Here is a 26,468-nt window from a genome sequence, read left to right as displayed (position 1 = left end):
TGGGAGCCCCGCCCCCCGCGTCCTGGGAGCCCCGCCCCCCGCGTCCTGGGAGCCCCGCCCCCCGCGTCCTGGGAGCCCCGCCCCCGTCCTGGGCCCGAAGTCCTCCTCTTCTGGGCTGGAGGTGTCTGCCGGCACCCGGCTCCCCGGCTTCGGAAGTACCCAGTGGGCGGCGGGGCGGACTTGCGAGCGGTCCTGCCCCATGCCTTCCGCCGGGCACCAGGGGGCGACACAGACTGGGGGCTGTTGGGCGGGCTTGTAGCCGCCTCCGCAGGAGAAGGTCCGCCCGTTGCAGGGCTCTGGGTGTTTTCTCGGGCTTCCCCGGTGGTTCAGCTGGTAAAGAATCCGCCTGCAGTGTGGGAGACCTGGGTTCAATCCCTGGGTTGGGAAGATCGCCTGGGGAAGGGAAGGGCCACCCACCCCAGTATTCTGGCCTGGAGAATTCCGTGGACTGGATAGTTCATGGGGTCGCAAAGTCGGACACGTGTTGTTCTCATGGGTCATCTGACTCCTGAAGGTTGCGTCCTCAGCCCCTGCAGTGGTGTAGCAGCACGGGCAGCAGTAGGGGTTGTGAGCACGGACTCAGGAGTCCCCCTGCTTGCGTTCATATTCTAGGATGTGACTTTCCCTTCGCCTTTGCACTTTTCCTCATTTGGAAAGAAAGTAGGTAGTAATAGTGCTTATCTCATAGATGGTGTTAAGGATTAAATAAATTAACATATATAAAGCATTTACTGTGGTATGAAAGTGTTTAGTCACTCAGTCCGGCCCTACACTGTGTGACCCTACGGACTGTAGCCCGCCAGTGTCCTCTGTTCATGGGATTTCCCAGGAAAGAATACCAGAGTGGGTTCCCATTTCCTCCTTCAGGGGATCTTCACCACCCAGGGTTGGAACCTGGGTCTTCTGAGTTGCAGGTGAATTCTTTACTGTCTGAGCCCCCAGGGAAGACTAACTGGTAAGTGTGCTCAGCTGCTTAATCGTGTCCGACTCTTTCTGACCTCGTAGACTTTAGCCCACCAGGCTCCTCTGTCCATGTGATTTTCCAGGCAAGAATAATGGAATAGGTTGTCATTTCCTCCTTCAAAAGTGTGGTATATGTGTTAGCTTTGGATTACCTCCAGTTTTTTTCCCTCTGCCTGATGAGATGGTTGAATGGTATCACCAACTCGGTGGACATGAGTTTGAGCAAGCTCCGAGAATTGGTGATGGACTTGGAAGCCTGGCGTGCTGCAGGCCATGGGGTTGTAAAGGGTCAGACATGACTGAGCAACTGAACTGAAACCTTTTTAGGGTTGTGTTGTTCTTGGGATCCGGTTCTAACAAGATAAAACTTAATACCCCAGGTGACCTGGAGTGGCTTCTGCTCTGGCTCCTCTATCCTGGAATTTAGGCTTCCATGACACCAACCCTTTGGTAACCCAGCAAAGGGCTTGTGTGCTCATGATGCAGAGCCAAACTCGACAGTGGGTTTGGTTTGTGGCAAAGTAAAGACTTATTGCCAGACACCAAGGAGGGGAGTGGGAGACAAGCCTCAGATCTACCCCAACTTGGTCTTTGAGTTTGGAGGGTTTTTGTTTTTTTTTTTGTAAGGCTGGAACAAAGAAGCTGGGGTTAATCATCATTTTGTGACTTTTTCCCGACCCCACCCCATGTGACATTTCTTAATTGAAGTTTTGGGTATCTGGATGTTTCTGGTTTACGACTCTCTAGCCAGGTGATCCATGGCTTGAGGGGGTCTGTTACCTCATCTTGTCCTGGAGAAACAGTCAAAGTTTGCACAGTAACAGTGATATCTATAGTAGCAATCTTAGTATATTAACGATGTTATCAACAGCAGCAGTTTTAGTCATCTGACTCTGTTTGATTAGTGTCCAGTTAGCACAAGATTGAGGTCAGAAGGTAAAGGAAAGGAAATAAAGTTTTGGATTGAGAGATTAATTATAAACTTGGTAAGGGAACATGTTTTTACGGGGACTTGGTTTCACATTTTTCAATTACTTAGCACTTTTCTCCCACTGCACAGGACCTTTGCACGTGTCCTTCTACCTTGCCCTCCTAACCTTTCCCCTTGTTGCTAAGTTACCTCCTAGATCCAGTGAAGTTGTCCCTCCAGGAAGGCTTCCCTGATGTCCCAACCAGGGTTGGTGACCCATTCAGTTGCTCTGGTACTAGCAGAAGCTTGACCCTCCCATTCACACAGAAATGGTGTGAGGGATCTCTTCATTCAGCAGGAAGTGGCCACACCTTGAATTTGGTTTTCATCAACAGCAGCTGAACTCACCACCAATGCCAGTGCACCCATCAGTAAACAGCTGCTATATGTTAAGGCCAGTGAGACCCAGTTCTGCCCTGAAGGAGTTATTGCTTATTCATTTGTGAAATCCTGCTGATCACCAGCAGAGCCAAAGGCTGTGTAAGCAGAGCAGAACCAGGCCTCAGGCTGAGCACTGGGTTTCCTTCCTTCTTAATGTCCTGTGTGTTTACACCTGGCTTCTTTTCTATTTTATCTTTTGCTCTGAATCCTCTTCTACTGGCCTCTAACACTCACCCCTACCCCCAGCCTGCCCCTCTAGAATTGAAGACTCATGGGACCTCCAGGGCCGGAGGCACAGAGCTTGCTGGTGAATCAGGTGGCTCCTATTTCTCCATTATGCTTTTTAAAAGATGATTTAATTCTCCATTTTTTTTTTTTTTTGGCCATACCTCACAGCATGCGGGATCTCAGTTCCCCGACCAGGGATCAAACTCATGCCCCCTGCAGTGGAAGCTGGGAGTCTTAACCACTGGACCAATTATTCCACTAGTTCCAATTATTCCTTACCTTTGAAAAACATTCCATTCTCTCACTGTCCTAGAACCTTCTAAGAGGGGGGCTCACTGGGATTTAATTCAAAAGCCCAAGCAGGGATTCCCAATTGCATCAACTTGAAGCAAATAATAAACATGAATAACTCTTGAAACCGGAAGTATCAGCCCCACCGGTGTCTTATCACTGTTACTTTCTACCAATATTTCTCTCTCTACAGGGAACATCTAGGTTATGACCTTGAGGAGTTGTTTATCATTTTGAAGGGAAAACAAAAGATCAGCTGATACATACCTAACAGTCCTGTGAGCAGCCCCCTCCTGCCTGTGGCCTAGGAGAACGTTAATGAAAAGGGGATGAGTAAGCGAGTAAGCCACCTTAATGCCGGGGATGGTGATTTGGAGCAGCTCCGGGCACTGGGTAAAGGGTCATCATGACTCAGTGTCTGTGGAACGTCTCCACATGGCTGTTTCATGAGCACCCAGTTGCCCAGGCCAGGAACCTGGGGGTCTCCCTTGACATATTCTCCTTCCTGACCCTCCATGTCAGACAGCAGATCCCCACGCCATGTCCGGTGCAGTGCTTTCCTGTCCCCACTCTTGCCCGCTCTGGTCAGCCTGGGCTCCACCCACAGCCACAGTAGGTTTTCTAAAATGCAAATATGGTTGCATTTCCCTGGTGTTCCAGTGGCTGGGAATCCGCCTGCCAGTGCAGGGGACATGGGTTCGATCTCTGATCTGGGAGGATGCCACATGCCATGGGGCAACTAAGCCTGTGTACCACAACCACTAAGCCTGCGCCCTAGAGCCTGGGCTCCGCAACAAGAGAAGCCACCACAGGGAGAAGCCCACGAACCACAGCTAGAGAAAAACCTGCACGCAGCAACGAAGACCCAGTGACACAGAAAATTAATTACAAAAACCCCACAAATATGGTTCCACCCTGTTTTAAATCCTCCAATGAATACCCATTGCCCTGGAGGTAAAAGCTCAAACTTTGACAGGGTATTCAGAGCCTCATCAACCTGCCCCCTAATTCTAAGCTCATTCGTTGTGGGCCTCTGCACAGCCTCCAATGTGTCATACCTGTGATCGCCTCCTGTGATCACCCATGTATCTGTCAAGTGCTTGCTTAAATGCCAGCTTCTCCTAGGCCACGCCCAACCTTAGGCCATGCCCAAACTCATCACAAAGATGGGAACTCATTAAGAGTGTTGAGAAGACTGAATTCCAAGCTTCAACAAGGCTTTTAATGGCACATGGATGCTTCCCTCCTCGGTGTGGGCACCACCCCCAGCAGCAGTAGGGGATCTTCTACTTCACAGAAGTTCTGGGTGCAGCACTCTTTTCTAGGAGGCAGCTGTGATGTGACTGAGTGCCCTGGGCTTTCGAACCTGCCCAAGCACAGCTCAAACCCAGGTCTGGCTGTCTGCTGCCGCCTTGGGCAGGTTATTTAACCTCCGAATCTCAGTCCCTTCATCTGTGAAGCACAGGTGATAATCACAACTTCCTCTGGCCTGTGGTCCAGCCAGGAGAGCGGGGGCGGCTGCAGGGTCCCAGCCACAATCAGTTTTACAGCAAATAACAGCCCTACAGAACAAACATTTCTGATAAATAGGTTCCAACTCTGATGTGCTGTGGCAAATTCTACGAACCCAGCCATGAAGGATATAGCAGTTCAGTGGGTAAATACATGAGATCCTGCTGGAGGCTGTTCTCAAAGAGCAGAGATGCCTCTGGGCCCACTCACGACCCCTCAGCACTGCCCTCCTCCACCTTCCTGCTCCTCAGACAGTCCTTTCTGATGGGAGGGGAGAGAAGCCGCTCTCGAGGTAACAGATGATTTTTCTTTTTCCCCAACCAGGGATCAAACCTGCGCATCTTGCGGTGGAAGTGCCAAATCTTAACCACTGGACTGTCAGGGAAGTTTCTGGTAACTGTGATTTTATTAGTCGAGTCCTTGGATCTGCAGCAGACAACTACCAACCCCCTCACCCCTCTCCTGGTGCCCTTCTGGAAGGCCTTGACCCACTGCCCGTACATGGAGAAGGGCAAAGCCCCCACCCACAGGGCAGCAGCCAGGCGCTCTGTATCCTCCCACGCAGCTGGGCTTCTGCAGCCAGTGAGCAGCACGGAAAAAAGCCTTTCCTCCTTCCCCGCACCCTGTTACCCTCTGGGGAGTGTATCAGAAGAAGCTGATGAGCCCAGGGTCTGTGCCAGTGAGTCGGTTGCCCTGGCAGCTGGGAACGAGGCGCAGGTTTTGTGTGCCAGCCTGCGAGCAGGATGGGCTGGCTGAGCCCCAAGAGCATGTCAGAGCTCGAGGTAAAATCACTGGGCACGGCTCCTTGCCCCTGTGGCACCCCCAACTCGTCAGCCAGGAGGCTGGAAGGCCCTGTAACATGTGTGGTCCGACTCTGAGTCTCCGTCCGCGGGGAGACCCCAGGCTCTCTGTCGGCCACTCTATGTGGTAAGGGAGTGAGAGGCCCAGGTGCAAAGATTCTAAAACCATCCACGGGCTGAGGGGCCCACAGAACCCAGTCAGACCCTGGGTCCCGAGCTGGAAGTCTGTGGGGAGCAGACCCACAGCTGCCGCTGACTGTGTCATGGGGCTGCCTGCCCTCAGCACGGCATCTCTCCAGAGGCTGCTGCCTCCCGGGGTGTTTGAGAGGCCCGGGCGCACCCACCTGCCTCAGCCAGGGCTGGAGGCTCGCAAAGAACCCGCCGGCACCCTGTCCACAGGAAGAGCTGTAATTAGGCCCTGGGCATCGAGGGCCTCTCCTGGGAGCCCCTGCTATGAGCTGGCGGCCAGAGGGTCAGTTGCAGGGTCTGAGGCCTCTGCTGAGGAGGCAGCTGAGCCTTCAGGCCGAGTGGGATGCCATGTTGTAGGAGGCTTTCTTCAGGGTCTCCAGGAAGAACTGTTCGTTCTCCAGAAAGTCGCGGTCCTGAAAGGCAGAGCTGGGTGAGCAGTCGCCTTCTGGCTCCCTCCTGCACCCGCTTCTGTGGACAGGGATGTGGATCACTGGACTGGGCATGAGGGGACCATGGGGGTCAGCGGATCGATCAGTCCTCTCCCAGCTGATGTCCTGCTCTGCCTGGTTCTGGAATCGGCGGGGGTGGGGCAGGGAACGCACCAGCTCTCCCTCCAGGGGATGGTACGTGTCAGCACATGACATGGTCCCCCTCGTCCTGTCTGCAAACTGGAGAAAAATGACAGTGCCTGCCAGGGAGGGAGGGGGCACACTTACAAGGCACAGCGCAGAGCCTGGCGGGCAGGAAATGCTCCCTCAGTGACACCTGAGCATCTGTGAGGCCTGTCCTTTACCTGCCGCTCTGCTCTCCGCCGGGAGCGGGGGTGGGCTCGGCCCTCCCCGGGGTCAGGCTGTGCTCTCTCCTGCCTCTGCCTGAGCTTCTTGTCCCCACTGTGAACACGAGGAGCCCCAAGTCCAGGGGCAGCGGGTGGGCCTGTGTGGCCTCTGCTCCAGGACGCTTACCTGCTCAGCTGTGTGTTTCAGCAGCACCAGCTTGGCATAGAGGTATGAGGGACCCAGGCTGACTGGCGGTTGGCTGCACCGAGGAACGGCGGGGGTAGGTGCCACCGTGGCTGAAAGGCAGAGGAGGACGGGGTCAGGGGGCAGCGTGGTGGGAGACCAGGACAGCCACAGCTGGATCCTGGGGCCTTCTCCCCGCTGCAGGTAGGTGCGACCCAATCGACCTTCTGGGCACATCTAGCTTTCAAAAGTCTTGGAAAATGCTCGTGGGATCTCAGCTGCTAAGTCCAATTCTGAAAATTTATTCGAGGGAAATAATCGGGGAGTGATGTATGTATTATACAAAGATTTCCACTGAAGTGTTAGTTACCTTATTGACAAAATCACTCAGTATGAAATTAGTAAAAATATAGGACAACTCATAAAGGAAAATTATGTGGATTAAGAGTTAAATGTTTAATTACTGACATGAAAATATGTTTCATCTGAATATTTCTGAATGGAAAAAATAAAGGTACAAAACAATATATGATGCAATCTCATTTTTTTTTTTTTTATGGAGGAAAAAGAGTGGCTTTATATCTTTACCAGGCAAAGGGGGTGTGGGCTAGCGTCTCAAGAACAACAGTCTAGAATATTATGTACCAAAATGTTTATAAAGTGGTTCTAGAGAGTGGGTTGAAGGTAGTGTTTTTTTTTTTTAATATAAGCATGGTCCATTTTAAAACTTATTTGGCTGTGCTGAGTCTTATTTGCAGAACACGGTATTAGCTCCCTGACCAGGGTTTCAACCTGGGCCCCCTGCATTGGGAGCTTGGAGTCTTGGACACTGGGCTGCCAGGGAAGTCCTGAGAGAAGTATTTTAAAAACTAGTTTCCCTTCTTCTATTTTTGACCTATTTTTCTATAACATGCATTACTAGCATAAAAAAAGAAATAACAAGACGACTTTAAAACTAAGCTGAGAACTTCCCTGGTGGTCCAGTGGTCAAGAATCTGCCTTCCAAGTCGGGGGCCGTGGGTTCCCTCCCTGCCCGGGAAGATCCCACACACCATGGGCCAACTACGCCTATGTGCTGTCACAAAGACCCGGCAGAGCCAAAATAAAAAACAGTAAATGAAATAAAAATAACTTAGGTTTTAAAAAAACAAACTCAGCTGCCTCCTATCTTGAGCATGCAGGAGGCTGGGCAGGATGTTGCTGGCATGCTCTGCCCAGTGGGCGGGCTGAGCCGATGTCCCCTCCTCCCAGAGTTACTCACCACTCAGGCCAGAGGCTGCGGGGTCCTGGGTCCTGGAGAGCAGCCCCACTGGGCTGGAGGGCAGGTCCTGTCGGACACGATCCAGCTGCAGCCGCTGCTGGGCCAGACTCAGATGCTCCTGTCCCGGCCCCCAGAGAGGGGGACACCACAGTGAGGGCAGAAGGCCGGGGCGGGGGTGCCGGGGAGGGGTGCCGGGGGCAGAGCCTCTGGGAGGCGCCTTGCCTGGTGCACGTGGCGCTCCTGCTGCCGCAGCCGCTCCTGCTGCTCCTGAACTAGCTGCAGCCGGGCCTGCTGCTCCGACTGCACCTGCCGGGCGTCACGCAGGGCCCGCTCCCCGTCCTCGTACTTCTTCGAGGCCACCTGTGGGGACCCCACCTGAGTCGGCTGGGCTGGCGGAGGTCAGCGCGCTGCCGGCCCCCCACCCCCACCCCGGCAGCACCGCGGCACCTGGCTCATGCTCTCCACCTCCCTGGCGCGCAGCCTGATGCGCTGGGCAGTGGCGCTGACCCGCTCCTTCTCCAGACGCAGTTCCTGCCGCTCCCGCTCCAGGGCCTCCCTCTCAGCCGCCAGCTGGTCCTCTTTGGCCCGGAGCTCGCTGGCCCTGATCTTCAGCTCTGCCTGCTCCTGGAGATGGCAAAGCCTGGCTGCATTATCCTTCCTGGAGTTGAACTGGGCTCTGGGGACCCACAGGTCACCCTGCTTCATTGCTGGGGCTGAACTCCACCCTGACTCTGGGAGGAGGTGGTGGGAGACCTGGGGCCAAACCCCGGGCTCAATTTCTCTGAATCCATTTCTTCATTTCTAGAATATCTAAGTCATGGGAACGTGATGAGGATTAAAAGAGCAAATGAGTATAAAGAAGCAGGATGCTAAAAGCAAGTTGTTTCTGTGATGATTGTGGTTGTTTTAATTTCGCAGTGGTAACTCTTACTACCTCTGCGTGCTTTCTGAAGCCGACCATCCTGTGGAGGAGCAGACCGTGAGGGCCAGGGGGTGGAGAGGGGCAGGGCTGCGTGGGGTTCCCACTGTCCGGGAGGCTCCGGGTCCTACCTTGGCCAGGCTGATGAGGGTGCCCTCCCGCTGGGTGTCCACCTGCAGCGCCCGCTCCGCCTCGCGCTCGGCCCTCTCCTTACTCAGCTTCTGCTGCGCGAAGAACTCGGCCCACTCGGCTGCCAGGCGCCGCCGCTCCTCCCCGCACTTGTGCATGACGGACTTCTGCTCCTCCAGCAAGGTGCTCTGCGGCGAGGGTGTGAGGGCCCCGGTGAGCATCCCTGGGCCTGATGGCAGGGACGGAGCCGAACGTGGTGCATCTGGACTCACCTTGGCCCTTTCCAGCTCCTCCCGCTCCATGGCTATCTGCTGGACCATGACCTTCCTCTGCTCCTCCAGAGCACGCTGTGCCGACTCGGCCTTAGACTGCTCGGCACGCACCTGCCAGCGTTCCTGCGGGCCCGGCAGGGTCAGGGCTGAGCGCTCCAGCCCCTGGAGGCTCCACCTGCTCCCCAGACAAGCCTGAATGCTCCCCGGGGAGCTGGGCAAACCACCCTCATCTGGCTTTTCCCATGCTATGCCACAAACACCTCCTTTCCTGAGCAGTAAAAATGGGAAGGAGCCTGGGGACTGGTTTGAGGCAGGCAGGCTATAAAAGCATCTGTGTCCACGTACTGACAGGTCTATAGGGTATCTGTGATGTCATCAGTGGCTATCTCGGGCTACTGGATAATTTTTCTTTATTGTTGCCAGTTATTTTAATTTTTTCAATGAAATGTATCATTTTAGAACTTTGTACAAAAAAAAGGTTATTACTATTTCTGAATTCATCAAGTATTTACTGTATCAATTCCCTCAGGAATTGTTTTTTTTGTTTGGTAGGGGTCAATGTGAGTTGTTTTTTTCACAGGTGCAGCGAATTGTTTTCACCACTTATTAGATTATAACCAATTTGCCTGTCCCTGCGCTGGGCCATGCTAATCTTGTCTATGTCATTAAAATTTTAGCACATGTGTTGCTGAAACAAGCACAAAAGGGCATGATTTTTTAAAACACAAAGCCTGCTCTTATAGATGGAAGAGACAAAGGGAGTTTAAAGACAGCTCAGGAGACAAGAGCATTTCTCCCAAAGTCACATCAGTGATGGCATAAGTGATGAGCGGGTAGGCGCTGGAAGGGGTGGGCTGGGGACACTTCTGGAGGCTGGGGAGGTGGGAGTCCCTGCAAAGGCAGGAAGGGGCAGGGGAGACAAAGAAAAGCGCCAAGGAGGCCAGGGCAGAGTACAGTTGCCCAGTGCCGGGGAGACAGGCCCCGCAGCAGGGGCAAGAGGACGGGCCCCACCTGCTCCAGCAGCCGGCTCTGCTCACCCAGGCGTGCCTCCATTTTCCCGGTGACTTCCCGGAGCCGACTCCGCTCTTCCTCCATGTCCCGCTGTTGCTGGCTCAGCCTCTCCTGCAGCGCTGGGGGCGGCCCACAGGGTGCTCACTGCCCTCCCGCCTGCCCTCCCGTCGGCGGGGACAGGACGGAGGAGCCCGGGGCCCCAGTACCTTGGAGCTGCTTGTCCTGCTGCCGGATCCCCAGCTCCCGCTCCTGGCAGGTGCTGAGGTGTGAGGCCTCCACGCGGGAGGACAGCTCGTGCAGGCTGCTGGAGAACTTCTCCATCTGCTCGATGATGCCGTTCAGGGACCTGGGGGTGTGGGGGGCGGGGCTCGGGTCATGGAGGCCTGGGACCGCTGGCGCCGCCCCGCCGAGGGAGCAGAGCCTGATGGCGAGCCTACCGCGTGTGGGAGGTGGCGCTGGTCACGGCATCAATCTCCCGGTCCTTCAGCAGCTTCAGCCGCTGCAGCTGCTCCTCATAGTCCTTGCGCATCTCCAGGATGGAGGCCCTGGGGGGCAGGGGTGCGGGTGGGGGGTGGAGGGCGGCACCGTGAACACCCTGGGCAGCTCCTCCCGGGAGGGCGCTGCTCTGGGTGGTCCGGGCTCCATGGCCTCTCCTCCCCGGCCCCAGGCACTGCCTCTGTTTCCCTGGCTCCTCCACCTTCTTATCTGTCTTGCTGCCTGGATGCCACATCCTCTCTCTGGGGGCAGATTCCTTGTTATTCAGCCATGGACACTGATGGGCGCCCTGACAACCCTTTCATGTCTGGCCAATCTGAGCTGTGGGGAAAGGCTGACTCAGCCCACCTTGGCTGACCCCCTCATGTGCCTTTTCTTTAGTTCTGCTCTCCTCTGGAAAGGCAGTCAGATCCACACACCAGGCACAACCTTTTCCAGGGCTGATGCAGTCACTAGTCTTGAGTGGTCTGGCTCATGGGTTGGTTGCTGCTGCTGCTAAGTCGCTTTAGTCGTGTCCGACTCTGTGTGACCCCATAGACGGCAGCCCACCAGGTTCCCCCGTCCCTGGGATCCTCCAGGCAAGAACACTGGAGTGGGTTGCCATTTCCTTCTCCAATGCATGAAAGTGAAAAGTGAAACTGAAGTCGCTCAGTCGTGTCTGACTCTTCGTGACCCCATGGACTGCAGGCCACCAGGCGCCTCCATTCATGGGATTTTCCAGGCAAGAGTACTGGAGTGGGGTGCCATTGCCTTCTCCGGATGGACTGGTTAACCTGTGCTTAATTAGTGCTTGGGTTGCTTGCTGCTGCCAGGCCCTGCCTGAATAGCTAGTGACCTCAGGTGCTGCTGGGATGCCCTCGCTACTCTGAAGGAGTGGGGGGATCCCCACTAGGGGTGGGAGGGTACGTGAGATGGGTCAGTGAGGTTGGCCTCAATTCTCAGTACTCATCTGGAAGGAAGGGATCAAGCCTTGGTACAGAGGCTGCTGAGCCCACGGCTTGGGGGTCTCAGGGCAATTGGCTTCCTCTGGCCACCCCCGAAGCCGGCCCCCGGCCCCGCCCTCACCGCTGCAGTTCCCGGAGCCGCTCCATCTCCTGGTCTTTCTCCTGCGTGGTGGCCGCCAAGCGCCGCTGGTGCTGGGCCGTGAGTTCAGCGCAGGCCTGCTCGGCCTCCCGGCAGCGTGACAGATACTGGGCAGACAGCTCCTCGTTCTCTCTCTGCAGCCGCTCTTCCCGTTGCTGGTACGATGTTTCTAGCACCTTGACTCGGCTCCTGCCAACAGAACACCCAACTAGTGAGGCTCAGAAGGGGAGGGCAACCACCTGGGGGGCCCTTCGTGGCACCTGAGCTGGGGCTGGCCCTGAGCAACAGGCAGCCCGGGCTGGAGGAGTGGGGTACCTGTGAGCACGCTCGATGAGCTCCAGGTCTGCCTGGTGCCGCCGCTGCAAACTCTCCAGCAGCAGCTTGTGCTGGGTCCGCTCCAGCTCCAGTTTCTGCACCTGGGCCGTGGTGTGGAGAGAGGGAGACAGTGTGGAGAAGCCCTCAGGCTGCCTGGGGAAGCCATCCAGCCCTCACGGCACACCCTCCCACCAGCCCTGCCCTGGAAGCCGCTGCCCCTCTGCCCCTCACCTGGGCCTCGCGCTCCGCCAGCCGGGCTTGACTCTGCAGGAGGGTGGCCTGGAGCTCGGCAGTGTCACTCTGAAGCTGAGCCTGTGCCACCAGGAGCTGCTGCTGGTACTCGGGGCCGGGCAGCAGGCTCTCCGCTAGGGACTCCGGGAGCAGGGACTGGAGGAGAGGGGGAGGGACGTGCCCCATTAGGTAGGGGACAGGGGCCCAGCTGATCTCACCTCTGAGCTGCTAGGCTCTGCGCCTAACCTGTGGCTGGAGACGGGGACAGGGTCATGACACCCAGAGGCCAAGGATGAGGCCTGGAGGGCCATATGGTCCCTGTCCTTCCCCTCAGGTCAGCCTGGGGAAAATGAGTCTCCCCACACCCTCAGAACAACATCCTCCCAGCAGGGGTTCCAGATAAACAGCAGGTCCCCGCAGAGTCCCAGCTACAACGGAAGGTGGTGACCCTGGCCCTGCTGTCAGGCCTTAAGTCCCAATGCAGAGCGATGCTCTGGGTCCTGCAGGCTGCCCACCACCCACCCCCCATGTCAGAGGCACTTCCGGGTTCCCGGGGAAGCGCTCCACAGGTGCTCCTGTGGGGCCAGGCCTCCTCGGGCCTGGGGGTCACAGGTGCTATTGCGCCAGGGCACCATGGGCGGTGGGAGGACGGCAGTGGAGGAGGTTTTCTAGACGGAGCAGCAGGACAGCTGAGCCCCGCGCTCTGAGTGAAGCATCCTCAGCTGCCTCCGCCTGGGGCCACCTCAGTTCCCCATTGGTGCAGCAAGGGAGCACCCAACCCTGCCTGGGAGAGGCAGGCGCGTGCTGGTGGGGAGAAGGGGGAGCTGCTTGAGAGAACAATGCGTTCCTCTAGCGGTTTGGCAGCTGCTGCCTCTGAGCACAGGAGAACTGCCCCACGGGCCCGCCTGTTTCCTCACCCTCCCTACCTGAACAGGCACAGAAGGCCCTGAGGGTTTCTGGGAATTCGGGAAAACAACTGTAGGCTCTGAAAAATCAACAACACAGAAATGAGGAGGCACAGGGAGGCCCGCAGTCTAGGCGTGTGCTCAGGAGAGCCGGGCTTCGTGTCTGTCTGCGGGGACGCCTGCTCTCCTCCACCCAGAGTTAACCTCCTGAACAAAGCGGCCACGCACCAGTGCCGGAGTGGTCTCCAGGGGCTCTTCCCCTCTTTGGGTCACCTGCATGGAGGGCCAAGGTGGCCTTGTTCCAAGTCACGGGGGACCTGTGGGCACGGGCGGGGTTGGCAAGGTGAGCAGCCTGCTGTGAAGGATACAGGGAGAAGGGGAGGGCTGGTCTGGTAGGAAAGGCAAAGGCCAGGGTTGAGTCCTAGGCTGGAAAGGCCGGAAGGCTGGTAGTGTACTAAGAGTGGGGTCCCAGCTGGAAAAGGGGATGGGGATCTGGCTTCAGGTCCCCTGACTGAGAGGGTCTCGTGCATGGTCTTGGATCCCATACACCACACTGACCACGTGGAGCCCAGCACAACCTCCCGCTATTCTAGGGACGGGGGCTCGGGCCGGCCCCCTGCGCCTCACCTGCCTGCAGCCCCGCCTCGCACTGGACGTACCCAGAGGTGGCAGGCAGGGACCATGGCCCTTGCGATGCTATTCCTGGGATCTCCCCGGCGGCTGCTGGCTCGAGCCCCTGGGTGCTGGCAGCAAGCTGACTGAGAAAACAATTGTTAATATGAAGGCAGGAGAAGGTCCGGGTTAGGCTGGATGAGGGAGGGCTGGGACAAAGCCCAGGAGGGAAGCTGGAAGGCCGCCCCTCTTCCCAACCCCCTCCACCTTCCTCCTGTTGCCACCATCCCATCTTGGGAATTCTCCTCGCGGTCTGAACCCCTGGCCTTCTGCAGCCCTCCCGGGGGCAACCACCTGGTAACATCTAAGGAGCAGCTGTGGACCTGCACGGGCACCATGGCTGTGTTCTGGTCCATGCCACGCCCGCAGCGTCCACTGAGGCCCTGCTCACTCGCCCACCGGCTCTGGCGCCCCATGGTTCCTCTCATCTCTGTCTGTTCTTCCCTGTCCGTTCTCGGCTCTTGGGGCCAGTGAGGAAGTTTTCCCTTCCCTTGGGTTTCAGGTCCGGGTCCAATCTTCCCTCCTCAGTTACTCAACCCCAGGGCGGGGTGGCACCCCAACCTGTCACACAACAGCCCACCTCACCTCCCCTTTGCTCTGGCCGCAGAGCTTCCTCTGGATGGTTCCGGCCTGGCCAGCCCCCTCTGGGGCTGCTCCCTGTCCTCCCCCACATTCCACAGCCTCCCCCAGGAGCCCCTTGGCAGCCACTGTCTTCTCGAACACTCCCCAAGAGCATGAGTGATCCCCCACACGTGTCGCCTGCTTTAGCTTGGTCAGCAGAGCCACTGGACACCAGGTGTCCTGCCAGCCCGAGGGCGCTGTGGACAGAGCCCTGCTTGGAGGCACCAGGAAGGCTGTGAGCCCCACGAGGGCACCCTGGGTCTCCTGCCCAACCAGGCCAGCGCCTGGCCCTGAGACAGCAGGGCATGAGCGGCAGCAGTCCCCCAGCTCCTGAAGGTGGGGAGCCAGACACTCTCCCCGCACCCAGAGATGGGGAGAAGCACAGCTAAGAGACTGCACTCTGCTCACCGTCAGCACGCTGAGGGCGCTGCTGACTGAGGCCCGAGGCGCAAGCCCTCCCTCCAGAGAGTGGCCTAAGACCTACCTGCAGGAAGGCGGCCGGCTGGCTGCCCCCGTTGAGTGCTGGCCCTCAGAGGCCATAGCGTGCTCCGCTCTGACCAGACCTTGGGCCTTCTTCCGGGACAGGGCGTGGCTCAGCCAGTCCTCGTCTGCCTCCTCCTCAGATGCTCCTGGCTCCACAGCCTGGCTGCCTCTGGCAGAAGGGCTGGTACCCTCGATGGGTGGTTTTGCACTCAAGGAGGAGGGCGGCCCGGCCAGGGCAGAGTGGCAGACGGGGGCGGAATGCTGGTTCGCACGAGGGGGGCCCCTCCGAGCCTCCCTGCCTGGGGAGGCGGGGGGCAGGTCTGTGCCATCGTCCTTGAGGCCCAGCCAGTCGGCGCCCCCCATCCTGGGCTGGGTGGGGCTGGAGGGTGCGGGGGTGCTCTGCCTGGAGCCCGTTTCTCCCTTGGGGTCTGTGCCGCCGTCTAAGAACCTACTTCAAGACAGAGAAGAGGGGAGTCTAAGGCAGGGCAAGCAGCCTTTCCCAAGAACTCCTGACGGGCCTTTCCCTCCACTGCTCGGGATGACTAGGGGGCCCACACTAAGCAGTCAGGATGCCCGGGGCCCTGCTCGGCCAGAGCCATGGTGAGCCAAGTGAGGTCTGCAGAATGCCTTGGATTCAGTCACGAAAACCAGGGACAAATCCATCTGCAGCGAACAGGACCAACCACTGGCACACATAGCCAAAGGAAAGTCAGCTGGGTCAAGCCCTTCTAGGCTTCCAGTCAACAGTCATTCCGTCACTTGTTCATTCATCTGGCCATTGTCTCCTGTGGCTCAGCTGGTAAAGAATCCTCCTGCAATGCGGGAGACCTGGGTTCGATCCTTGGTTTGGGAAGATCCCCCGGAGAAGGAAAAGGCTACCCACTCCAGTATTTTGGCCTGGAGAATTCCATGGACTGTAGTCCATGGGGTCGCAAAGAGTCGGATACAACTGAGTGACTTTCACTTCACTCTATGAGTTACTGGCAGGTGGCAGAAGGTTCTGAGGTTTAAGGGAAGAGTTGATACACATATGTGCAAGGTTACTGAGATGGAAAGAGGCTGAGAAAGCCGATGTGACATAATGTTAACACCGCGGAGTTTGGAGAAAGGGTAGGAGGGAGTTCTTCTTAAAACTCTTCCGTCAGTTTGAAATTATTTCAAAATATAAAGTTTAAAATATATACTGGGAGAAAGAAAATCTCCAAATTCAGAAAAGTCCATCCACTAGCTTAACATTTTGTTGCCAACTGGGACGAGACCACTGTTAGGACGGTCAAGGCAGAGCCCAGGGCCGGGTTTCCGGGGAGCTGAGTCTGAGAAGCTGCTGCTCAAGATTCACTCTTGCTCCCCCCGGGTCTGGGTGTTCCTCACGGAGAAGATCAGCTGACATCACGGCAGTTTCCGGTTCCCCGGGGCTTCCAGCCGAGTCAAGGCCACCTCTTCCTTACTCTTCCAAGGAGGCTGGAGCAGAATCCAGGGTGTGCCCCGACCCCTCGGCCTCGACTGGTGGGCACTAGCCACTCCCTCCTTTGGCATCCATGAAGTCTGCTGCTGCTGCTGCTGCTGCTAAGTCACTTCAGTCGTGTCCAACTGTGTGACCCCATAGACGGAAGCCCACCAGGCTCCCCCGTCCCTGGGATTCTCCAGGCAAGAACACTGGAGTGGGTTGCCATTTCCTTCTCCAATGTGTGAAAGTGAAAAGTGAAAGTGAAGTCGCTCAGCCACGTCAGACTTGTAGCGACCCCATGGACTGCAACCCACCAGGCTCCCCCGTCCATGGGATTTTCTAGGCAAGAGTACTGGAGTGGCTTGCCATTGCTTTCTCCGTCCATGGAGTCTAGTGCCTCCCAAACAAGCCTGGTGGTGGGATGGGGCGAGGGGGGCCCTTGCTTTCTCAGCGGGCAGCCTGTCTCTACGCTCACCTGACAGACTGCCGGCGGGACTGTCGGCCCTCAGAGGAACCCACGGTGGGCTGGTAGGCCCCAAAGGTGAAGTCCTCGTCCCCCCAGGTGTCTTGTTTGTCTGTGAACGAAGGAACCTGTGATCTACAGCAGGGGGAGTCGATCTCTTCTGTGAATGCTGCAGAATGCTGGGTTTGAAAAGGGCTGAGCTGTTTGAGTGAACTCTGGGAGTTGGTGATGGACAGGGAGGCCTGGCGTACTGTGTGTGATTCATGGGGTCGCAAAGAGTCGGACACGACCGAGCAATTGAACTGAACTGAGCTAGCAGCTTGACAGGTAAGACGAGCGATGGGGACGCGGAGGTGGAAGAAGTCAGGGGAGGGGCTGGGCGTCGGTCTACACCTCTAGCCCCGCACACAGAATGTCACCGGGAGCTGTGAAGAGTGCACCTGAGGAGCCCGGCCCCGACCCCTGTGGGGGAGGCCGGGTGAGCTCGCGTGTCCCAATGAGGACTCCGAGCTGACGGGCCACGGGCCGATGCTCTGAACAGAGCAACACTGGCCAGAGCAGCGTCCTTCAAACTGTGAGCTGCTGCCTATTAGTAGGTTGAGAAACTAATAAGTTACAACCGATATATTTAGTAGTCAAAGGGCTTAGTTGCTCAATCGTGTCCAACTCTTTGAGACCCCATGGAGTGTAGCCTGCCAGGCTCTTATGCCCCTCGGAATTTCCAGGCAAGAATACTGGAGTGGAATGGCATTTCCTACTCCAATTTATTAGTCAAAAAGCATATAAATTAAAAAAAAAAACAGAGAATTAAACATGGTGACGATTATTTCCTGACACTTTTGACCCAGTTCATAAACATGAATAATATAATGTGTGTGTGTGTCTCATGATGTAAAGCTTATTTCTTATTTTGACTCTTGGTAAAAACCTGTTCTGGGGTCCCTCCGCCCCACCCCACAAGCCTCCTCACCCTGTGGCTGCTGGTACTTCTTGTCCAGTTTGAATTCCCTGTGCTCGCCGGTGCCTGGCCGGGCCAGGAGCTTGGCGGCAGGGCCCCGACCCAGCAGTTCATCCAGCTTGGAGCGGGCAGGGAGGGGCCCTTCCCTGTAGGACGGGACATGGGGCAGGTACCTGTGAGCACGAGGGGCTCCTGGGGGGGGGCCACACCGTACCCTCCCTCTCGCTTTTCCCTGGTGGCACTCTCCACGCCCCGGGACCCTTACTGGTCACCCGCCTGCCTCTTCTCTGCCTTGGGGCTGTCTCCAAACCCCAGGGTGGCCATGATGTCGTCCCCATTGTCAAAGAGCAGCTCTTCCTTCTTTCGGACCGGAGTGTCCCCAGGAGTTAGAGGGATAGAGGGCCCTAAGAAACAGAACACAGGGCCCTCAGCCTTCTGGTCCTCGACTGTGCGGTTTGAATGGGCTGAGGGGGCGTTTCTCTACCTTTGAATGGAACAGCAGGCACAGCAGCATCTGGTCCCACCCCAGCACCTGACTCCCCTAGCCCTGCTCCCGGGCACTCCCATCCACTCTCCCCTCCCTCTTCCCAGAGACTGATGACCTCTTGGTCCAGGATCTGAGACCTCTGGTCCCTGCCTGGTAGGGTCTCTGGATTTGTGCTGGGAAGTTCAGTGAGTCAACTGCAGCAGCCCCGGGAATGTAACAAGCCCACCCTACCGTGATCTCTGACCGGGGCTGGGTTCTTTTTGGAAGAGGGTTTCGTCTCCGTGGAGGGTAGCTTCTTGGGGATTCCTTCCTCATCATCAGAGAGAAGTCCTGCCAGGGGGTCCTCTGAGTCTCACGGGCAGAAGGGGAAGCAAAGGGAAGACTGTACGTTACGTTCAGGAAAACCAGCACTGTACTGCACTGGGGAAGTTATTGACCGGAGAGCTGTAGGTGCTCTGACACCTATGCAAGGTGCTCGGCATCTGGGGGCCTGGGGTGGCGGGGCTCTGATACAGGGCAGACTGGGCCAGGGGAGAGGGAGCAGGGAGAACGGCCTCAGGGCCCGCATTCCAGCGTGACTGCCCCAGGCTCTGCTGTCTGCCCCAGCCTTCTAGGAACATCCCCGAGGCTTGAGAAGGCAAGGAAAATGTCCGAGAGTGCATGAAGGGCAAGGGACTTTCCCCCACGCTTTATAATCTTAAGTTTGACCCCTGGCTTCCAAGTCCATGCAAATAAGTGCCCAGATATCCTAGCCAGAGGGGCAGAATTAGTCCCTCCCTCAATTTGTGAGGAACAAAATCAACGGCACCAGCTGTCTGCTCTGCATCTGACAGAGTCTGTTAGCCCTCAGGCAAACAAGTATCAAAACTGAAGGCAATCAAAACTGAAGCGTCCTAGAGGCATGACTGCAGGGCCTGCGGTACCTTCCAAAGAGAACTTCCTGTACTGATGCCCAAAGCTGGAGGGAGACGGAGGTAGTTTCTTGGTGGGGATGCCATCTCCTACAGGCAGCAAAGAGAAGCCAAGGTCACAGGCCCGGGTCTCTTCTGGCCTACATGCCGCCACACCATGACGGGGACCCCCGGGCTGCTGTGTATTTCCATCTGGTGGCTGAAGGCTTGTGGCTGTGGACACAGCCGTGGGAGAGCTCTATACCGCCCTGGATCTCAGTCAGGCTTTTGGCCTGGAAATGCGGTCTGGAAGTGACCTTCGGCCCTCTATTCACAAGTTGCTCCAAACAGGTACATGGGTTGGGGCGATGCAAAAGTTACCACAAAATTCTCCAATTGAACTCAAATGGATTCTCCAGGAGTCCGAGGAAGTGGAGGGGAGAGGGTGGGAAGCTCAACCTGTCTCCCTCCCCAACCATAAACACTCAGGAAAACAGTGAGCTCCTGGTCTCCCCCTCCCAGGCAGAGAAACAAACAGGGCACAAGGCCTTCTGTCTAAGCATCTCCCACATCCCCAGAGCATCTCCTCATTCGAGGAGCTATGTCCTACTCACCTTTCTCACTGGCGGTTAACACACCGGCGGTTTTAAGAGGACTAGGCGGCTCTTCTTTCCCAGAGTCCTTTGCAGGCCTTTTGTTTGAGGCTAGATTTGACTTCTTCAGCCCTAAGAGATCAGCATCCATTTCATCCAGTTCCTGGAAAAGCAGGAAGGAGGAAGGAATCCCCACAGGTGCTCAGCTGCTGCTGCTGCTGCTAAGTCGCTTCAGTCGTGTCCGACTCTGTGCGACCCCATAGATGGCAGCCCACCAGGCTCCCTGTCCCTGGGATTCTCCAGGCAAGAACACTGGAGTGGGTTGGCTGGCAGGTGCTAAACACCCCCAGGCTCTGAGCAGCCTGGTAAGGAGGCTGCCTCCAACTTCCACGTGGAACAGATGGGGACTTGGGTGGGGTACCCACCCCAACAAGGTCACAGGACAAAGTCAGAGGCAGGGCCAAAACCCAAAGGCTCCACACAGTTGGTCTCAGATAAACTGAAAGGTTTCCAGCTGGTATTCCCACCAGCCCTCATGAGCAGCTGCCGCCTCAAGGTGAGAATGGGAGGGAGCCTCAAACCTGTTTTCAGCAGCTTCTCACAAAAGCTTAGCAAATCCTGAAGCTGTTTGCAGTAGAAACTAAACAGCAGGGTCCTGGGGTTTAAGGTTCCCCAAGGTCGGGACTTCCCTGGTGGTCCAGGGGTTGAGAATCTGCCTTCCACTGCACTGAAGGGTGTGGGTTTGATCCCTGGTCAGGGAACTAAGATCCCACATGCTGTGAACTGCAGTCCATGAATACATAAATAAATAAATGGAGGAACAAGAGGGAGAATGAAGGCTTGGTGTAAAACAGTGTCCCAGCCCATCTCCCCGAAGCTGTTTCCTTACCTTCATGGCCTGCAGCAGAGCCTGCGGGTCTGCATCAGAGATGTCTGAAACCTACATGATGGGAGGGTGAGGACAGACATGCTGGTCAAGGCCCAACAAAACTCAGGACCCTTATCACCTGGCTCCTGTTAGGGCAGGAGCAGGGCTTGGCGAGGGGAGGAGCATAATTTGGAGGGTTCTGCCCTCACGGTGCTCAGGCATTATATGAAGTCAAACCTGACCAGCTGTGGACGTTCACAAAGCACTGCTGCTTTTGGGTCTTCCCAAGAGGAAGTCCACGGCCATCACAAAACCAACTAGGCTACTTTCCCTCCATGTGATCGGACAGTGTGGAGTTTACTATGGGAAGTGCCATCTAATGGGGGCACCTGCCAAGCCTCCAGCAGCTGCTCGGAGCTCTCCTTTCTAGCTCATTTCACTGGGAGGAATGAAAAGGACTTGCTCTGAGTCCACTTGGCAGCCCTTGGGTACTGTTTTGAGAACAAACTGGCTTTGTGGGGACTCCTAAGCCTTCTGTGGGCAGCCCCTCGGACACAATAGCTGTCTCACGGTCTCTGGGGGTGAGCAGAGCCGATGACGAGGAGGGAATGGGCCAGGCTCACCTCGGCATCAGCTCCTGCCAGGCCTGCCTGGGTGATGAAGGCATCGTCTTCCAGGAGGGACCTGCAAAGGAGCAGAGTCTATACCCGCACCCCCACCCGCACGGTCCCCAGGGCACTAGATGATTCAAGGAAGGAGAAGGAGCTTAGAGGGGCCAAGTGAACCTAGACAGACTCTTCTCCAGAAGGACAGAATTGCTGAATGGAATCTCACAAGCCACCGAATGTGATGATTTTTAAGTTTGTTAAAAATGTAGAGTCCCTTTAAAAACAACAGGTAAGAGAAAAACAGAACTACTTGGGCTAAAATGAAGGTGGAGAGTGGAGTGCTCAAAAAGAGCCTCCCTATCTCACAACCACGGGGAAAATTCAGAAGAACAATCTGAGAGTCACCAATTTGAGCGTCAATCCTCTTATTCCCAGGGTAAGGAAACGGAGGCTCAGAGAGCTTCAGGAACTGCCCAAGGTCACACAGCAAGCAGCACTAGAAGCCGGAACCTCTGGCCTCCAATTCAGTCCCCTTCCTACCCCTCCAGGATCCTCCGCTGCCCAGGAGCTGAAGGGAGGACAGGAAGGTCGTGGCCCTACAAGCAGGACCCACCGTGAGTGGAAAAGGAGGGAAGGGAAGGAACATTCGGCCTGAAATGGGGCTTGGATGCTGGACGGTCCCGCGTGCTCACTTTGGTCTAGGACTGAAGGAAGGGGCTGCCTGGGCTACATCTGGGGCGTCTCTGGCACGTGACGTTAGTTTAACAGGCTTCTCAGCTGGTGTCGCTGAAAAAAAGAAAATAAAAGATGTGATTCGGCCACAGAGAACTGGAGTCAAGATGAAAAGGACTGCAAGTTGCCCACCAAGCTGTCTCCCACATCTTCTGACTGAGAGAGGGGCCTTTTTGGAGGAAGGAAACTGACCCTCGAGGCAGGTCTCTTAAAAACCTGAATGGAGGAGGGTATCACATATTTCCAAGCAGGAAGTCAACCCAACTGGTGCCAAACCAAGAGGCTATTCCCACCCCCAAAGAGGAATGCAGAAACAACGCATTTCCATCGTGCACGGGCTTGTGCTTTGTGCATGCTTCTGGGCCAAGGTAGGGGGGAATCTCAGCCACACTGTGACCTCAGTGCAGCAGACACGGACACACAGGGTAAGGGACCTGTGTCCAGAATACAGAAAGAACTCTTACAAACTCAGCAATAAAAAGGCAAATAACTCAGTTTGAAAACTGGGTAAAGATCTGAATAGACCTTTCTTCAAAGATATAAATGGCCAGGAAACACATGAAAAGATGTTCAAGATCATTAGTCATCAGGGAAATGCCCATTGAAATCACAATGAGATTTAACTCTACACCCACTAAGATTGCTATTTGTTGTCCTTGTTTAGTCGCTAAGTTGTGTCTGACTCTTCTCTGACCTCATGGACTATAGCCTGCCAGGATCCTCTGTCCATGGGAGTTCCCAGGCAAGAATACTGGAGTGGCTTGCCATTTCCTTCTCCAAGACTGATATAATGAAAAAAAAAACAAAACAATTACTGGAAAGAATGTGGAGAAATTGGAACCCTCTTACACTGCTGATGGGAATGTACAATGGTACAGTTCCTGTGGGAAAAAGTTTGGTGGGTCTTCAAAAAGTTAAACAGAGTTATCATTACTGGAGTGGATTGCCATTTCCTTCTCCAAGAGTTATCATACAATCCTGTAATTCAACTCCTAAGTTTGCACCCGAAAGAACTGAACACATAAGCCCACACAAAAACTTGTACATGGTTGTTCATAACAGCATTATTCATAACAGCCTAGCTGAAATGTGGAAACCACCCAAACGTCCATCAACTGATGAATGGCCAAACAAAACGGGGCGTATAGAACGATGGAATATTTTCCAGCCGTGGAAAGGAATGAAAAGAGGAATGTTACAGTGCAGATGAACCTCGAAGACGTGGAAGGTGAAAAGAAGCCGGATGCAAAAGCCTCATACTGTATGATTCCATTTAATGTAAAATAAGGCAAATTCATAGAGAAAGAAAGTTAAGTAAGTGGCTGCCTAGGGGTGGAGGAGGGGAGTGTGAGGGGTGACTGCTAATGGTGTGGAGTTTCTTTACGGGGTGACGAGAATGTTCTAAATTCGGCTGTGGTGGCACAATTCTGTCAATATACTACATGTCACTGAACCGTCCACTTTATAAAAGACTGAACTTTGTGTGAATTATATCTCAGTTAATAAAAGAAAGAGAGAGCAAGCCTGAATCAGGGGGTTCTGGGGAACTTACCCTCATCTCCCAGGAGGTCACCAAGGACATCATCGATGGAGTCTGGAACAGAAAAGGGCCACTGTGACTTCGGGAGGAAAGAAATGTCCTTTAGGGCCTCATAGCATGAGACCTCATCGAGATACCCCACCTGGATACTTCTGGATACAGAGCCCAATAAACAGGATTTTTTTCCCTGAGTTCCATCTGTTGTTTATTTCTGAATTACTCCTAGGGCCAATGAGGCAGCATAGGGAGTTCCATAGGAAAGCACAAGCTGTCTCTGGGATTACAGGGAAAACAGCAAGACTCACACCAAGGGACTTCCCTGGTGGCCCAGTGGCTAAGACTGCATGCTCCCAAGGGAGGGGCCTGGATTCAGTCCCTGCTCAGGGAACTAGTGACTGCATGCTCAGTCGTGTCTGATATCTTGCGACCCCTTGGACTTTGTTGCCCGCCAGACTCCTCAGTCCATAGAATTTTCCAGGGTACTAGATCCTACAACTAAAGATCCCAAGTGCCAAAATTAAGACTTGGCACAAATAAATATTAAAAAAAAAAAGACATTCACTGAGAACAAGGCGGGGGAATTATTTTTGGCTTATGGGTGATGTTTCATCCCCACTTACCTTTCAATCTTTTCTTGGTTTTTGGTGCCTAAAAAGGGAAAAACAAATCCCATGAACAACATCAGACAGTGAATGTGTACTAAAACCCAGAATGCAAAATGAGCTGTTTTGCCTTTTGCAAAGATGGGGACAAGGAGCACCAGTGGCATTTGGGGACAGACGCCCTTTATGGTTTTCTTAGAGTTTCTCAGAATAGACTCTTTCAGAGCATGAAAAGGGCCACCCCCAACCAGCAGTGGATGCCACATTGGGTGCCATCTGGTGGGTGGAAGTCTCTCCTTTCCCCCAGATTTCCAGATGCCACACACAACCCTCCCAGGATGTAATGTTTTCCTCTAATCCATGTCCCTGACTGTTCAGTATCAGTTACAGACACGTGAAAATGCTTTCCAGATGGATGTTCAGAGGCTCAAAGAGATGCTCGCTTACTGTTTGATAAGAAGTTGCTTTTTTCTTTTATGCCGTGCTATACAACTTGCTGGACCAGGGATTGAACCCATGCCGCCTGCACTGGGAAGCACGGAGTCTTAACCACTGGACTTGCCAGAGAAGTCCCACTAATAAGTTTGATATCCATGCTCCTAATCATCACTCTTCCTTGGGGCCACCCTGTCCCCAAGTACTTCACGCAGTCAAACTCTTGGAGGTGGAGGCAGGGGGAAGGGTAGACTCCCATTTCCACACTTTTGCTCTGATTCTATGGTGTTGGAGAAGACTCTTGGAAAAGTCCAAGAGTCCCTTGGACTGCAAGGAGATCCAACCAGTCAATCCTAAAGGAAATCAGTCCTAAATCATTGGAAGGACTGATGCTGAAGCTGAAACTCCAATACTTTGGCCACCTGATGTGAAGAACTGACTTATTGGAAAAGGCCCTGATGCTGGGAAAGATTGAAGGCAGGAGGAGAAGGGGATGACAGAGGATGAAATGGTTGGATGGCATCCCTGACTCAACAGACATTGAGTTTGAGTAAGCTCCAGGAATTGGTGATGGACAGGGAAGCCTGGAGTGCTGCCGTCCATGGGGTTGCAAGGAGTCAGACACGACTGAGCAACTGAACTAAATTGCTCTGCATTCTGCTTACCATTTCAAGGCTCTGGGGGGCTCCTTCACAGTGCTGTCCAGCTCACTGGAATTCTGCCTGTCAGGTTCATCCTCCCTAATGAAGAAAATTAAAGTGTCTGCTCACAAACAATTTGGCTTTAACAGTGCTTGAGTCAAAGATTGATAAAGCCTTCTCTCACTCTACCCATTCAAGAGGTCAAAACCTATTTCCATCAGTTACAAATTTCTTATGGTGGGTGATTCAGATGAGAGGCAAAGTGTTCTGGGTAACTTTTTGAGGCTTGGAGATTATTTGAAAAAAGTGCAGTGGTCCTCATTCCTTATTCTGAAAGAGGTTACAGAAAATGGCAGGTCCCCATCTTAGAAAAGAGGTGGGGTTCTGGCATTGTGGTCAATACACCTTTCCAGGCAACACTCAGGACTACTTTCCCAGCAGCAATCAGCACACAGAATGGATGTGAAAGCTGGTTGCTCCTTGATAGTATTTTCACTATCGGTGGAAAATATCCCCCTTTAACTGTAAATCCAATTCACTCCATTAGTGGTGAACTGTTTTCCCCAGAATTATCATTCTTGCCCGCCCGCTCCTCAAAAAGTTATGCAAACTGACCTTTGGCACAGCTTGGAAGAAAGTAATAGGAGGTGGGCAGCTCTAGTCTGGTACCCGCCTGTCCTGTTATTAGAATGCAAAGTTAATGTGGGGTTACTGCACAGGGGCCACTCTGAATGCTTGAGTTTCTCCTTCTGTGTAATGGCAGTGTTCACGACCTACAAGTCCCAACGTGTTTTGTCACCTATCACATCTAGGAGCGTCTCCCATTTCCCAGTGATCCTGTCCCAGGCTCGCAGACCGTGGGAATTTCTAAGGGAGGCTGCAAAGGCCTCAGGACCACAAGGACCATCGCACCGTTGTGCACAGCCAACTCCGTGCCAGGCGTTTTAAGATCCCTTAGCTAGGGCCCCGGAGAGAGCAATGGCAAGCCACTCCAGTACTCTTGCCTAGAAAATCCCATGGATGGAGGAGCCTGGTAGGCTGCAGTCCGTGGGGTCGCTGAGGGTCGGACACGACTGAGCGAATTCACTTTCACTTTTCACTTTCACACATTGGAGAAGGAAATGGCAACCCACTCCAGTGTTCTTGCCTGGAGAATCCCAGGGACGGGGGACCCTGGTGGGCTTCTGTCTATGGGGTCACACAGAGTCGGACACGACTGAAGTGACACAGCAGCAGCAGCAGCAGCAGCAGCTAGGGCCCTCCCGGTGTCACCCCCTCGGTCCGCGCGCCCAGCCCATCTCGATCCCGAGCGCAGCCTATGATCCTTCCAGTCCCTGAAATCCTCCCCACGCCCCCTGACCCCCGCCCCCGCGGTTACGTGCCATTCCCCTCGGAGGCGCAGCCCCTGGGACGTGTCCTAGACACAGCTGCCGGTCCAGGATCCGCTCCAGCCCGGTTCAGTCAGGCCTCCAGCTTCTGAGCGCTACGGGCGCCAATCTCTTAGTCGCCCGGCC

At 54.9% G+C, this 26,468-nt stretch overlaps 1 protein-coding gene across 9 annotated transcripts; it reads right to left on the bottom strand.

Moving 5' to 3' along the window:
• Window positions 1-65: 65 nt before the first annotated feature.
• On the bottom strand, window positions 66-26,468 carry FBF1 (Fas binding factor 1). 9 transcript variants are annotated; one of them, XR_008683520.2, is made up of 34 exons: window positions 26,337-26,468; window positions 25,570-25,632; window positions 24,979-25,053; window positions 23,897-23,924; window positions 23,289-23,330; window positions 21,697-21,790; window positions 21,020-21,080; window positions 20,418-20,468; window positions 19,550-19,691; window positions 18,969-19,046; window positions 18,277-18,396; window positions 17,824-17,962; window positions 17,571-17,704; window positions 16,613-16,712; window positions 14,692-15,141; window positions 13,574-13,672; window positions 13,143-13,231; window positions 12,936-12,994; window positions 12,010-12,165; window positions 11,779-11,879; window positions 11,446-11,652; window positions 10,323-10,430; window positions 10,092-10,231; window positions 9,886-10,004; window positions 8,875-8,997; window positions 8,605-8,790; window positions 8,002-8,178; window positions 7,777-7,914; window positions 7,555-7,672; window positions 6,297-6,406; window positions 5,490-5,747; window positions 3,101-3,137; window positions 418-530; window positions 66-346 (listed from the first exon to the last, which is right to left on the bottom strand). XR_008683520.2 is itself a non-coding variant. In XM_055408558.2 (31 exons), exons 3-31 carry the CDS (start codon window positions 24,979-24,981, stop codon window positions 5,664-5,666), a joined length of 3,456 nt encoding a protein of 1,151 aa, XP_055264533.2. In that variant the 5' UTR covers window positions 24,982-25,053; window positions 25,570-25,632; window positions 26,337-26,468; the 3' UTR covers window positions 4,034-5,663. The 9 variants fall into 9 exon arrangements, 5 of the variants coding, with proteins under 5 accessions (XP_055264533.2, XP_055264535.2, XP_055264536.2 ...); XR_016035583.1 differs by having other exon boundaries at window positions 432-530; XR_008683521.2 differs by lacking the exon at window positions 418-530 and having other exon boundaries at window positions 67-346.

Source organism: Moschus berezovskii, chromosome 20, assembly GCF_049115385.1.
Source record: "Moschus berezovskii isolate FMDL1 chromosome 20, NW_MosBer_1.0, whole genome shotgun sequence".
Taxonomy (NCBI): domain Eukaryota; kingdom Metazoa; phylum Chordata; class Mammalia; order Artiodactyla; family Moschidae; genus Moschus; species Moschus berezovskii.
The sequence above is the reverse complement of the archived record's forward strand: the minus strand, read 5'-3'. Positions and strand labels throughout refer to the sequence as shown.

Coding starts and splice junctions, on each gene's coding strand:
- FBF1 (XM_055408558.2), bottom strand. Junction 16,713..17,570: donor GAAGTACCAGCAGCCACAGG/GTGAGGAGGCTT, acceptor CTTCGTTCACAG/ACAAACAAGACACCTGGGGG. Junction 7,915..8,001: donor AGGTGGAGAGCATGAGCCAG/GTGCCGCGGTGC, acceptor GGGTCCCCACAG/GTGGCCTCGAAGAAGTACGA.